At 34.7% G+C, this 12,406-nt stretch overlaps 1 protein-coding gene, 1 long non-coding RNA gene and 1 pseudogene across 2 annotated transcripts; all 3 read right to left on the bottom strand.

Moving 5' to 3' along the window:
• Positions 1–3,910: 3,910 nt before the first annotated feature.
• LOC131597984 (uncharacterized) lies at positions 3,911–9,457 on the bottom strand (annotated as a pseudogene).
• An 864-nt stretch (positions 9,458–10,321) lies between these two features.
• Positions 10,322–11,147, bottom strand: LOC131599808 (uncharacterized). Its single transcript, XM_058872061.1, has 4 exons — positions 11,085–11,147; positions 10,838–11,008; positions 10,697–10,753; positions 10,322–10,617 (listed from the first exon to the last, which is right to left on the bottom strand). The coding sequence occupies exons 1-4, from the start codon at positions 11,091–11,093 to the stop codon at positions 10,444–10,446; spliced, it is 411 nt and encodes a 136-aa protein (XP_058728044.1). The 5' UTR covers positions 11,094–11,147; the 3' UTR covers positions 10,322–10,443.
• An 897-nt stretch (positions 11,148–12,044) lies between these two features.
• On the bottom strand, positions 12,045–12,406 carry LOC131599809 (uncharacterized). Its single transcript, XR_009282924.1, has 3 exons — positions 12,347–12,406; positions 12,162–12,252; positions 12,045–12,082 (listed from the first exon to the last, which is right to left on the bottom strand). It is a non-coding gene; the product is annotated as an uncharacterized LOC131599809 (long non-coding RNA).

Here is a 12,406-nt window from a genome sequence, read left to right on the forward strand (position 1 = left end):
ATAGAATTTGAATATCATTGTCTATCCTGTTCTGACAAAATTCTATTTGCTCTGATACATATAATGTTATGGCTCTGATACATTATTTGCTCTGATACATTATATCAGCCTATATGGCTCTGATACATATAATGTGTTCAAACATAAATTTTATGTTCTAACTCGTTCATGCTGACTTTTGTCGTTTAGTTTTTGTTCTGTAACATTTCAGGATGTAGAGATGCTCTGATGATGCTCTGGTACATTCAACAATGTTCTGATACAAATCTAGCATGAAGTGATGTTGGTAGACATTCAAAGTTCTGAAGCTATCCGAGGGAAGCAGAAATCAGAAGATGTGAATGTTCTAAAAGATCCAGAAAACTCAAGTTCTGAAGCTGTCCTGAATGGAAGCAGAAATCAGAAGCTGTGAATGTTCTGAAGATCAAAGAAATTCAAGTTCTGAAGCTGTCCTGAATGGAAGCAGAAGTAAGAAGTTGTGAGTGTTCTAAGGATCTAAAGAAATTCAAGTTCTGAAGCTGTCCAATGGAAGCAGAAGTCAGAAGCTATGAATTCTCTGAAGGCAGAAGCTTATATGATCGTCTCTACCGAAATAATCAGGGAAGTCTTTTATTAAAGTTCTTCGAGTATTTATTTCAGGGGGAGATTATTTATCTCAGGGGGAGATTGTTAATCTCAGGGGGAGACATATTCATATGCTTATGCTATAGCTGTGTAATTTGTCTTTTGCCGTCTACTCTTTCTGATCGCAAATTCATATCATTTATATATGTTTTTGTCATCATCAAAAAGGGGGAGATTGTTAGAACAAGATTTGTTCTTATCAATTATCTTAGTTTTGATGATAACAATAATATGAATTTTGCTTAAGATAATATGGTACTCTAATCCAATGCAATTTCCCTTTCAGGAAATATATAAAGAGTACGCATAATTCAGCGCTCAGAAGTTGTGTCTCAAATGGTTCAGCATGCAACATCAGAACATGGTCTGGCAAGACATCAGAAGATGGTCGAAGCAGAATCAGAACATGGGTCTATGAAAGCATCAGAAGAACATGAGATCAGAAGCACTGAAGATCAGAAGATGGTATCACGCTCAGAAGCACTTCAAGGTCAGAAGATCAGAAGATGCTATGCACCAAGCTGTTTGACTCTGATGATATTCAAACGTCGTATTCACAAACATCAGATCAGAAGGAAGTACACGTGGCAGACTACGCTGACTGACAAAAGGAACGTTAAAAGCTACTAAAGGCTACGTCAGTAGACACAGCGTGAACAAGGCTCGAGGTAGTTGACAAAAGCGTATAACATTAAATGCAATGCTGTACGGAACACGCAAAGCATTAAATGCATTCAACGGTCATCTTCTCAACGCCTATAAATATGAAGTTCTGATGAGAAGCAAGGTTAACGATCCTGAACAAAGACAATTCAAATTAACTTGCTGAAACGCTGTTCAAATCAAAACTCAGAATCTTCATCTTCATCAAAACTCACTACATTGCTGTTGTAATATTTTAGTGAGATTAAGCTTAAACGTTAAGAGAAATATCACAGTTGTGATTATCGCTTTTAAGAAGCATTTGTAAACTCTTAGAATTACATTAAGTTGTAAGGAACTAGAGTGATCGTGTGATCAGTATACTCTAGGAAGTCTTAGCAGTTGGCTGAGCAGTTTGTAACTAGAGTGATCAGGTTGATCAGAATACTCTAGAGGAAGTCTTAGGAGTGAACTAAGCCTAGAGTGATCGTGTTGATCAGTAGACTCTAGAAAAGTCTTAGGAGTGAACTAAGCAGTTGTTCCTGGAGTGATCAGTGTGTGATCAGAAGACTCTGGAAGACTTAGTTGCGAACTAAGTGGAAAACCATTGTAATCCGTGCGATTAGTGGATTAAATCCTCAGTTGAGGTAAATCATCTCTGCGGGGGTGGACTGGAGTAGCTTCGTTAACAGCGAACCAGGATAAAAATAATTGTGCAATTTATTTTTATCGTCCAAGATTTAAAGTCACACTTATTCAATCCCCCCCTTTCTAAGTGTTTTTCTATCCTTCAACACTGACTTGTCAGTTGGCGAGACATGGCACTTTCATTTATGTTACAATGAAGAAGAAATGATGGGGCTGTTGAAAGGTGGTGGAAGATGATAAGCTTTTTTTTTCTGTTGTTGAATTAGTTTCAAAGACCAAAATCTTTGAATTTTGTGTATCTGGTGGTGACTTTTATAACTTATCTGAACAATGTTGTTTGATGAACCTATGGGTTGGTACTTTTGCTTTAATGTTGAATGACTTTATCAAGACTACTTTCCTGGCCTGGGAAATTTTGAATGGTTATCTGTTTTGCAAATCTTAATGTTCTACATACTTCATAGTTGCTCCTTTTCATTGGTCATCATGATTGGCTGATGTGTGCTAGAATAGTTTATTTACATGCATTATAAAAGTTAACTAAATATAATAGTTATAAAGTTAATATGAAATGTTTTTTTAAGAAATTTTGTTTGATAAACAATTTACCATGTTAAAACCAAATTACAGTTTATAAAGAATACGTATTATAAAATCAACTTAGATATATAGCAACTTCAATTCAAGTAGCCAAACATATTTATTAAATGTATGGAAGGAAATATAGTGTCATGGATATTTAAAGGTCTGATTTGTAACATCTATGAACTGCTAAAAAAATTAATATAATTACTTTTTGTTGTTAAAACTTGTTTACCTAACATCCTGGGTATTTGTACATATAAAATATGTAGGCCCATCAATGTTGTCTGGCCCAATTATAAGGGGTATCACTATCTATCTATATATAGAAATTATTGTCATAGTGCATCAGAATACTGTCTTATAAAACTTAATTCTGATATGGTGAAGTGGGGAGTTCCATTTGTCCCTTCTCCATCAAGCAGGTGAGTATACTTTGCATGCATGTTGTAATAAAATAAATGGGTTCCCCTGTTTTCTCATCTCTTTGTTTAATAGCAGTGTTATTCTTTAAAATATATGTTTCAGTGATCCTGAGAGAGACGTTCTTGAATGGGCGCGTAACATTAACAAAGAGTTTGAGGAAGAGCAGGAAAAGATGTTTGAAACACTCATAAAAGATGGGTTTCTTACTGAAGCTGAACGCATGGCTGATCACACCGGGGAGGTAAAGTGGAAATCTAATGTCACAAAAGCGAATATGCGAGGCCAAAATGCTCTGGTAAGTTCAAAACCCAGTTAAATCCACTGCCGTATATAGATCTATATATATCGTGGGTTAATAAGTAGAAAGTTATAATGCAGAATATTCCAATGGAAATATCAAGGACATGTTTTCGTAAAGACCAAAATGCAATAAGGATGGTAGATCTTATTGACGGAAAGGGCTATCACTGTCGTATTCTTAGGGCTGGCAGGAATGAGTATGAGAAACATATTGGAGTTGGATGGTACGATTTTGCAAAGTCAAAAAATCTTCAAGTTGGAGATTTCATAGAATTCTCCATGATTCCATTTTCAGATCTGATGTTTGTGTACTTGGGGAAAAAAGTAGCTGATTAGGATGTAAAGATGTTACTTGTAGCTTTAAATTTGTTGTTGATGGTACTTAGATTGTAATCACAGATGGCTGTGTAATGGATTTAAATAATGGCTATCAACATGAATATTTGCCTTTGCTAATCTTTTAATTGATGATGTTCTGTAATCATTGATATTATGGCAGCTATCATTCATCGTCATTCTTCAATCCAGCTATACAGATGAAAATAAATTATCAGTATGCAAAGGTGATATCAAATCTTTCATTCATGACAGTTAATAAGTTGTTTAAGTTGTAACCTAATTTTAGGCAAGTGAGCACAAAAGATATACCAATAACAACAGGTCCATAAATATTGCAAAAACATATAGACTACACATTTTCAAACACTTCTTTGAATACAACATTTGTTGTGGTGGTCAATGGAAGTTTCTCCTTATCATGGATCAAGATTTTAAGGCCTTTTCTGCTCTTTACTCTTGAAACTGCAACATATAACTGGCCATGGCTGAATACGCTCCTCGGCAAATATATGCCAACATGATCCAAAGACTGACCTTGAGATTTATTAATAGTCATAGCATAGCAGACCATTATAGGAAACTGTCTTCGTGTCATCCTGAATGGCCATGGCGTCTGCGTTGGAGTAATGTCCATTCGTGCAATATAAATGATACCGCCAATGTTCTTGCCTGAAATTATTTTAGCTTCGATAACATGATCAGCCAATCTTGTAACAATTAGACGTGTTCCATTGCATAAGCCTTCTGCTTGATCAATATTCCTGAGCAGCATGATTGGAGTATTTACTTTCAATCTGATCCTATGATTAGGAATTCCCGACGTTATCAATCCGTTCAGAAACTCGGGAGTTAAAACATCGAAACATTCATTGCCATCACCATCATGCGTGTCTACTGAATCAGAGCTTAAGTATTCCTTTTCATCCCCTGAAAATGGAGTAACTTTATATTATGATCTGTTAAAGATGGAAGTGAAAAATCGTCGGATAAATGTTCACACAAAATTTAATATTACCTGGAAGATTGTCTAATACATAGTGATTTATTTCATCTGCTGTCTCAATTGTTCCAGCCAATATTGCCCTTGACTGCAGAAAAGCTACATTATTGAATTTAGCTTCAAAATTTGGATAAGTGTTTTCGAATATAGCTCGAAGGGGATCATCAAAATTAGATATCAAAATATCTGCTGGGATATCAATATCAGCATAGCCATCGTTAGGTTCTGCTAGTTTTCCATCTCCAACTTTTAATATCCAATTTGAAAACCGTTCTAACTCGAATGCTGATGTAGTCGTCCCAGATTGCTGAAGCCTCATGTTTTTTGTAAGTTTCAAAACCTTACAATGATCCCAAATGTATGATGAATTGATAGTTGCATGAATTATATCTGAACGACTGCCTCTTGGAATAACTGGTAGAATCTGTCTGAAATCCCCACCAAACACAATTACCTTCCCACCAAATATTTTATCAGATGACCTGTTTCCACCCATGATATCTCTCAGTGTTTTATCCAAAGCTTCAAAACAAAATTTGTGACACATGGGAGCTTCACCCCAAATAATCAATTTTGATAGTTTTAGCATTTGACCCCTGTCACTACCCTTGTTAATGTCGCATGTCGAAGATTCAAGTGTGGGAATCGGAATTTTAAATTTAGAATGTGTCGTTCGACCACCGGGGAGCAAAAGGGATGCAATACCTGAAGAGGCAACTGTCAAGCATATTTGTCTTCTTGATCTTATGTAGGAAGCTAATGTTCTCCACATGTATGTTTTGCCTGTATCGCCGTATCCATACAGAAAGAATACGCCTCCGTTCTGGTTATCAACAGCCGTCAAGATTTGTTTGAATACATCTCTTTGTTCATCTGAAATAAAGTCAACATATCATTTAGATGCTTCATATTAGAAATATAAGTTTCTAAGTAATATGAAATTCTTCTGTCTAATTGATTCAAACTACTATTTACACCTGTGAGGTTATTATACAGCGTATTAAACTCTTGAAGTTGTCCAGCAGGATCGTAGTTTCTCTCCTCGTAAATTAAATTATTTCCAAGCTCCTCAATTATGTAACCATGTGGTTTTGGCATTCCAGGAAAATCACTTAAACTCTTTCTACTGCGTTGAAGAAGTTTTTCAATTTCAATCAACGTCAGATTGAGAATTTCTTCATTTGTTAGTCGCAGACCTGTTAATAAAAAGAACAAAGAAATAGTTGGTAAATATTGAAAAATATCTTTGAATTAACTGCAATTAATTATTCTGATCATAATTGAAAATATACTTCTGTTGTTTGCAATCCTTTGCTGAGAATAGAGAATTCCATCAGATAACAGATGTTGAGTTTTACTCCATACATGCTTAGGCCTATTAATGCTACTTGACAATAACATGTGAACAAAAAGTAATCTCAAATAATGTCCAGAACCCCAATGAAATGCTTCTGTTATTGCAGATATGAATTCTCGATCATCCCCAATAAATCCCATAGCAAAACATGCATCACGGAAAGTATCGTACTTAACATTGTTTACTGTCTTTATTTCATCATAGCTTCTCGGTCCTTTGACATGTGTTAGCATCATCCTTAGATAGTACAACTCCCCAGTAGTTGGAGGAACCCAAATTAGTCTTCCAATTGTGTATCCCTTTTGTCTGGGTTTCCACTCTCTCTTTTTCTTAACGTATACAAACTTTGAAACAAAATTGCAATACGTTAGTTGGCGCGCTTCGTCATATTTCTTGTTTGCTTCAAACCAAGAAGTAAACATCGACTCAGTAACGCTCGGTTTATCAAGGACTTTGGTAAGAGGGCTGACATCAGTATAAAAAACAGAATTTTGCCCCTCACCATGAAAGTGAAGTCTTTCTACAGCTGGTTTTCTTCCATGAATGGAAAAACCATAAATTCTCCAAGCAGCTCACTTGGAGAAACGTACCTACAGTCAATATACTGCTTGATTTCATCAACGGCTTCATGTTGCGAAACAGATCCATCTTCATTCATGACAATTGCAGCAGTTATTCTGTCGTATCCTTTGTTGATGTATTTGAATAAATATTTGACGGATGTGCTTTGATTGCACCATTCCATATTAATATGAGCTCTGTACTTCAACAATAACTTTGAATTGTAAGGAACAACAAATCTGTTGTCAATCTCAATTCCATTCTTAGAAACTGTGTGTCCGTTGTCCCTTCGTCTATAAACCGGATATCCATCTTGATCAACGATCGTTTCATGTCTGAATTCTTTAGGGAAGTATTTAGAACATTTTCCTTCCTTCATACACGTAGAATTACGAAAAGCATTTCCGCAAGGTCCGTGTATCATGTGAGATTTGACCAAGTTATATAACTCTTCGTCAGTGTCTTTGTTTGGTATTTCTGCTGATATGATACGATCAATGTCAGCGGGTGTTGGATACTTGCTCGACGGATGGAGGAAAATTAATATGTGCGCATGGGGCAGACCTCTTTTTTGGAACTCAATTGTGTACATATCTACAAATATAAAATTAAGATATTGGTTTATAACATGACATTCAAAATGAATAATGAAATTAAATTAATCAAAGTTATAAATTACTTACACGCAAGAACCTTTCCCATGATACTCTTTTTAGTCAAATCGAACAGCAATGAATCAAATTTCAATTTGAAGATTCTTGTTATGAGATCCGGACGATTGGACGCTTTCAGATCTGCAGAACTTAATACGCGTTGTATTTCCGGCCAATTGGGATTACATGTGAATGTAATAAACAAATCAGGAAATCCAACATAACTACAAATTGCCATGCCATCAAAGTATAACTGATCCATAAATCTACGGCTTCCAACATACAACAAAGGTAGGACAACTCTTTTCCCTGTAGCTGCACCACGTGTATGTCCATTTGTCCTAGCATCTGCAAGATGGTCATATTTCCCTACTCGTAGTTTTGACTGATTCTTTCTTAACCATCGAAGTCTCTCAGATTCCATCATTGTAAAACCATCTACCAAAAACTGCTGAAATAACCTCCTTGACCTGAGAATTGTCTGTGCCTCGTTTTTTCTTGACTGAATCCTAAAGGCGAACCACTCTCTGATTGTAAGTCTGTTTCTTTTGGTTGCATCCTCCCATGGAACATCGTCAATTTCCGATACCGTAGTCGTTGTTTCTGCATTACGAACCGTTGTAGATCCTTTATTGCGATGCCGTATGTTTGGTCTGTAACCATCTTCGCCGTAAGGGAAAAGTAAAGGATATTGAAAACCCAAATAAGACGTGTGATATTCATCTATTCTCTGAAGTTGGCCACATTGTTTTTGCATTATAATATCCCTTTTTTCTGCAGTATCAACATCACCAACAATGAGAGCAGCAACTTCTGAAACTGTTGGTTGATTATATATTCTTCCATCATTTTGACGATCAGAAATGAGACGGAGTTTTAGATCTGCCACATTGCCTTCAGAAAGTCTATCCCTTGCCATCTTAAAAGACTGAGCGTGAACATTATGTTCATATAACATTGAAGACAACTTTTCCACTATATTAATATCAACTCCGTCCCTTTTTCTGCAAAACATCCAACGTATAAAGTTCAGATTAGTGAGAATTGCAACAACAAAATAATAAACAGTGTTGAAACAAAGATAGCTAAAGTAAAAACCTGAAAATATCAAATCTATTCTGAACTTCATGTTCAGTATCGAATATATAGAGTTGGGCAAAACGGGCCTTTTCACCTGGCAAAGGTAACATGCTACCTATACGATGACATGTTTGACCTTGAATACGATAGTTAGGAGGACCTCTACCATTATTAAATCTGTTGTCCATTTTAGCACCCGGAGAAGTACATGCGAACATCATATTGTAAAGACGAATTTGTTGTTGGAATATTTTAGATTCACTTTTGTTTTGGTCAAACAACAGGCTCTGCAATACGGGTGGAGGTTGTCTCAACAAAGGTATTTGAACCTTTCCTTCTCCACAACACATTGAGAACTTAGGATTAGCAGAATGTCGAGACTTGTTTTTCCTCTCCATATACCACATATTTGCACCACATTGCTGACACTCACATGATGGGTCACCTAAATCGTAGTATTCTCCTAAACAAAAATGTACAGTTGTCAGGTAAAAATACATAATACATCATGATTTTTGAAAGAAAGAAACATATCAATACAATAAAATACAACCTGATCTGTGAACATCTATTTCTTCAATGCCAGTGTCAAAACCTACGTCATGCTCGTCCATTGAATAGTTAGAAACTGAACTGCAGGCTACAACAACATAGTAAAAATGAGTTCGCAAATATTATGTTATTATATATTGGTGAAATGTAAGAACATTCAATATCGGTTAATAATCCATCACAATAAAGTTACTTACCATCTGAAGAATTACCGGAACCTTCATCAGCTTCACTGTCATCTTGGAAAAGTTCGTTGGTGTTGGAATATGGATTTGGTGTATGGCTTGAAAATGCTGCCGCACCGCTCATAAACTCGTTATCAAATCTCCTTCCGAGGTTAACTCCTAAATTGTTAATGTTCTTTACAGAAACAACTCTTGGGCATTTTTTTGCTAATGAACTTGGCAATGTATTCAAAGTTGATATACTGTGAGTTTTCTGCTTTGTATTTCGATCAGTTGTGGTGGAACTTGGAATATTTGGAGAAATAGAAGATAGTGGGAATCTGAAATGCGAAGATATAGTATCAGCAGGGGGTTGAGTTTGATATGCATTTTCTTTGTTCATTGACGCCAATCGCTTGGCTCTCTTAGCTCTAAGAACACGCTTTCTATGAAGTCTAGCATCAAATTGCCTTTTTCTTCTGATAACATTCATGAAGTGATCATGCTCATCACTTTGTTTCTTTTCCATGATTTTTTACTTTGAAGTTACAATCATTCTGCAAAATATGGATGAATATGGAGGCAAGCAGGAAATATATGGACAAAGACTCCCTCCAAACTATTTGCTTATGGAGGGAAATAGCTGAATATGAAAAGTTTATGAGATTTAATATTTTATGCAGTTAAAAATATTGTGACTTAATCATTAAATATGCAAATAATTAATGCACCAAGCAACCATAATTGCATGAAGCGTGCACAATTAAGATAAGAATGTAGTGCAAGTTACAGTTTATATGTTAGGTAGGTATGATGGTTGACATCATGCTGGTGCAGTTTTCAAGAGTCACATTAAAAAACTTGTAATACACATTTCGTTATGTTTTATTTAAATAATGCATGCAGTTTTCAAATCAAGTTGATGAATTAAAAAATTTTGCATTAGAGGAATCTGTTGAAAAAGCAATTACTGTAAATATCATTGCCAAAATTATGGTTTATTGAGAAGTCAATAATGAACTTATACTGCAAGACATTACTGTAAATATCATTGCCAAAATTATGGTTTATTGAAAAAATACTGTGCAAATCAAAACAATTCTGATATACAATTTATTATTCAAAAATTAATTTTCACTTGCAGATAAGAAGAAATATCATGTAGGATGGTTAATTCTAACTTTTTTTCCAATTCATATGGATCGTTTGTATAATCGGACAATATATCACGCACTATTAAACACAAACAACAGTTAATATATTTAGCATTGTATAATCGGGCAATATATCATGCAATATTATACACAAACAACAGACAATAAACCATTGCTACAGAGAAATTATAAGAAAACCAAAATGATAATTGATATTTGATATCATATGACAAAATGATAATTGATATTTAATCCATGGATCATAACTCGTGTATCTTGTACCAAAACATTAAAACAACAGTCAAGAAAAGATCACAAAATAACAATAATGATGGAAATTAAAATGGTTCTGGTGGAGTCTTCATGCATCAGATTCAATCTTAACTTTCTTTGCAGGCTTGGTTCCTGAGAGCTGGGTAGTACCATACGCTTGTAATTCAGAATCTACAGCATCAAGATTAACAGGACTTCCTTTGGATGGAGTATTGGTCACAATTTTATCAGGATCATTTTCTCCATATGCTGACAACGACTCCTGGAAGAAAACTAATTAACAGTAAGTATAAAGAAAATAATGTAATTAACAGGTTAAAGTTCAGTCAACATTAACATACAATGGATTCATCGACACGATCAACAACTGGGTTTTGGTTTAAAGATTTGCTATCTCCCTGCAGATCAGAGATTGAGATGAAGATTAAGATACAAATATTGATAAAAGACATATGTAGATGTTCAAAGTAAAATTTCCATACTTCATCAGTAATATAATCTTTCTCAATTTCCTTTACAAACTCTTCATCATAAGAAAGTTTCCAAACAGATGCTTGGCCAAATGTTGGCTGAACTTTAGCCCTAAACGCCATCTTTTTACCAAGTAGCATGTCAAGTTCATCTGGATATATCATTGGGTCGTCGTCACCTTCCTACACATTAAATTTAATGTAAGTACTTCATTTTTATACAAATAAATATTAAAATAGGTAATGAATTAAAATGAACCTCAAGCATTGCTTTATAAATACTATCAGCAGACTTTCCAATAATGTCGGCACAGTCAGTGTCCCAGAACACAAAGCGAAATTTGGAATCACCATCAACTACATATATGTCAACTCGATACCTTTTTACATAAATGCATAGGAAAATATAATTAAAACACTACAAATATTGAAACATGGCAAATGAATTAATCTGATTAAAAATTGAAATATATAGACCTTGGTATGGCATGTTCTACATTCTGTCCACATGAACATTTGTATGGATTGTTCACATCAGATGCCTTTAAAGAACATTTAGTACACCCATAATAAAACCAACCGTGTTTTGAGACAAAAAACCTTTGAGTTGTTCCAACAGTAACGCATAACATGTCCTAAGATACAATAAGTTGAATATAAAAAAATGCAACACTCTAACAAAAATCATCTGTATAAAATAATATTGCTCTTACTATTTGTAATTTTTCATAACCATGTACCTGTTTGACCTTGCAAAGTTCACTGAGAGATATACACTTGGCCTTATGAACGAAACTTTCGACTGGGGTGAATTGAGAGGCACCAGACCAAAGACACGTTCCCTTCGAGGACTGCGAAGGCTTTTCAGTCTGCTCATTTGACGGTAACCTGAAACATTGAACCAAAAATGAATGTAAATGATGATAAATTTTAAAGGAGCTTATTATACTTTAAGAATATAACAATTTGTGTATACTTTGATAAATACTCAGTTATCTCTGGAATGTCTTCGTTAATAAGCAACTTAGATCCACTCCATCCATTTGAGACTGAAATAGACCAAAATTAGAGTATCAAATTTATTACAGCGAGATATCACATTTGAATAATAGGAGATTATTGATACAAACCTTGTGATTCCTTTATCATTGCATGAGTTAGTATTATTACAATAGCACCACTGTTTTTTCGTCGTGGTAGAAGTCCAAAAATTTTGTTTCGTAGCTCTCCCATAATGTGCAGTTAACAATGACTCCTCTGCAGAAATAAACATAAAAAGATCAATAAGATAATCATGATGGCACACAGTTGTAATATTTGAATTCAGATAATTTACTTCAAGTCTTTAAGACTCAGTGAAACAAATGACTTTTTTCCAGAATTGTTGTATTGAAAATTGTTGATTTCCTGAACCACACCAATGATATCTACAAAACAGATTGAAAGAGTAAGTTAAAATCAACTTCTGTAATAATAAACAAAATTGTAGTATGAAGAAATCAAATGACCTAATATATTTACCTTCAAGTCGGTTCATCTCACAATTTCCTCCAAGAATATCAGTAAAGTCTTTGAAAAAAA

This window comes from Vicia villosa, linkage group LG4, assembly GCF_029867415.1.
Source record: "Vicia villosa cultivar HV-30 ecotype Madison, WI linkage group LG4, Vvil1.0, whole genome shotgun sequence".
NCBI classification, from domain to species: Eukaryota; Viridiplantae; Streptophyta; class Magnoliopsida; order Fabales; family Fabaceae; genus Vicia; species Vicia villosa.

What these genes read in the sequence shown, in the direction of transcription:
- LOC131599808 (XM_058872061.1), bottom strand. An exon ending in AAGATTATATTACTGATGAA is followed by an intron (nt 10,754 to 10,837) that starts GTATGGAAATTT and finishes TCTGATCTGCAG; the next exon opens with GGAGATAGCAAATCTTTAAA. An exon ending in ATCGTGTCGATGAATCCATT is followed by an intron (nt 10,618 to 10,696) that starts GTATGTTAATGT and finishes GTTTTCTTCCAG; the next exon opens with GAGTCGTTGTCAGCATATGG.